Genomic DNA, 2495 nt, shown 5'->3' with positions numbered 1-2495 from the left:
AGATGACCAACACACACATTAAAAACACACATTTATTCACAAATTGAAAAGTCAAACATTATTCTCAGTCTCAGTTGTGCTTCATCACTTCGCAAACCTCATCTTCAGTCTCTCAGCCAGCGGTCGAGGACTGTCCACCGAAGCGTCCGAGTCCGAGTCATCAGACCTCCCATGATGCACCTGGATCAGGCTCGCCGGTCTGACCGACTCTTTTTCTGGGGTTTTAATCCTCATCTGGTCATCACTGGGGGATTTCTGGGGGATTTTGACGGAATTCTGCGTGATTTTGATGGAATTCTGGGTAATTTTGTCGGATTTCTGGGTAATTTTGTCGGATTTCTGGGTAATTTTGACGGATTTGACCTTGACTTTGCTTTGGAGTCGGTTCTCCACGTCGCTGTCACACACACTCGTCTTACACACCGTCTTACACACCTTCTCTGCAGGTTTTCCGGCGGGATTCTGCTTTGGGTTTGCAGTGGTCCTGGTTTTTGTATCCGCAGCTTCAGACGGAGCGGATGGGATTGAACGGATCGGTTCAGGACTGTTCTTCATCAGGATCCGGTCTTTAAGAGAGCGAGTCGGGTCAGGAGAGGCCGTGAACGAGGAGGAATCCCAGTCGATAGTGCTGAGATGCAGCTGGCCAATCAGAGCCGACTCGGAAGGGGAATTCTGGGAAGGCGGAGAGCGCTGGACTGGGATCTTTGGGATCTCAGGTTGTGGTGGATTCTGGGTAAATCCGGCATCTGGATCAGTGTCGGTCTGAAGACACATCTGAGCAAACAGATCCGACACGGCATCATGGGAATCAGCCGGCTTCTCTTGCTTCGCTTTCGGCTTCTTTTCTGCACACACACACACACACACACACACACACACACACACACACACACACACACACACACACACACACACACACACACACACACACACACACACACACACACACACACAACAAAACCGTAGGTTGGTTGTAGTTATGCTTGGCTATAAATATTTTACTCTCAAGAAATTGCTCTTTATAAGCTATGAAATAATTAAAAAATCTTGATGATTTTAATAAAAAAATATAATATACACATCTGTGGTTGGTTGTATTTAAATGCATCACCTTTTCATTTTAGTAATTTTTTACTTCAACTTTAAATGAAAATTAGTTTTGAAAATAACTGAAATAGAATAAGATAAAGTTTTTATATTTATTTTTATATTTTAAAAAAGTGTGTATATATATAGGCTATATATACATAAATACACAAAAAAATTAAATGTAAAAATAAATATAAAAACTATCTTATTCTATTTCAGTTATTTTCAAAACTAATTTTCATTTAGTTAAAGTTGAAGTATAAAATTACTAAAATATATATATACATAAAAAATTTTAAAAAATTAAATACATTTTATATACACACACACTTTTTTTTTACCTAAACTAAATGAAAATTAGAAATGTTGCAACTAAAAAAATTATTATTTTTTAAAAATTAAAAATAAACATTAAAAATAAAAACATTTATATATTTTTTTATTTGATTTCCGTTAACATTTATCTGATTTCAAACAGAACAGCACTTATTTAAGTTTTTATTAACATTTTGAATTAGCTCTTTTTTTTCACACTAATATTAGTTTAATATTCAGTGACTTTGGTGTGTTGTTTCGTCCTTTTAGTAGTGTTTTATTTTCTTAAAATCTTGCTATTAAGATGTAATTTCTTTTTATTATTTATTTCCAATTTATCATTTCATTTCATTTCAGTTTATTTCCAAGACGACATTTCTATTTCTATAGTTTTATGTAACATCAGTTAACAGGAATATTCTGAACAGAGGTAGTATTGGTACTTCTGTGCGACACCTCGCGTAATCAAAGCGTGAGTGTGTGAGTGTGTGTGTGAGAGCTGTCGGGATTCTGAGACGCTTCTGAGCACAAACTCCCAGAGTGTTGCTCTTTGATCCCAGTCCTTCCACACAGGAAAACCTCCAGTGCGCACACGCACACACACACACACACACACACACCACCTGCTATCACGCTGATGAAGACCATTCGACCTTCACAGACTCAGAGTCAAAGCAACTGAAGCCACAGGAACAGAACCAATCTATGTGTGTGTGTGTGTGTGTGTGTGTGTGTGTGTGTGAGTATGTGTGTGTGTGTGTGTGTGTGTGTGTGAATGCACCTACTCTTGATTTTGTTCTCCTGAGCTTCGGCTTTCTCCCGATGGAAGTCCTGGACGATCCCGGGAAAGGCGAGACTGAAGAGAGACTCTTCCTCTACCGTGCGCACCTCCGTCTGATCCTCACAGTCCGCAGCAAACACATAATCATCTGTCACACACAAATTAGCAATTAATACACACTAACACACAATCATCTGTCACACACACATCAGCAATTAATACACACTAACACACAATCATCTGTCACACACACATCAGCAATTAATACACACTAACACACAATCATCTGTCACACACACGGTTATCACAC

The 2495-nt window shown here is 38.7% G+C and overlaps 1 protein-coding gene across 1 annotated transcript in view; it reads right to left on the bottom strand.

Annotated features, from left to right (window-relative positions):
- gen1 (GEN1 Holliday junction 5' flap endonuclease) overlaps window positions 1-2495 on the bottom strand; it is a 13715-nt gene continuing 11220 nt past the window's right edge. Inside the window, exons 13-14 of the mRNA XM_084408461.1 lie at window positions 2190-2333; window positions 1-845 (exon numbers count right to left, since the gene is read on the bottom strand). Of these exons, the coding sequence (XP_084264587.1) occupies window positions 85-845; window positions 2190-2333 (905 nt within the window). The 3' untranslated portion in view covers window positions 1-84. The remainder of the gene's footprint in view (window positions 846-2189; window positions 2334-2495) is intronic.

This window comes from Rutilus rutilus, assembly GCF_951802725.1.
Source record: "Rutilus rutilus genome assembly, chromosome: 4".
NCBI lineage: Eukaryota > Metazoa > Chordata > Actinopteri > Cypriniformes > Leuciscidae > Rutilus > Rutilus rutilus.
The sequence above is the reverse complement of the archived record's forward strand: the minus strand, read 5'-3'. Positions and strand labels throughout refer to the sequence as shown.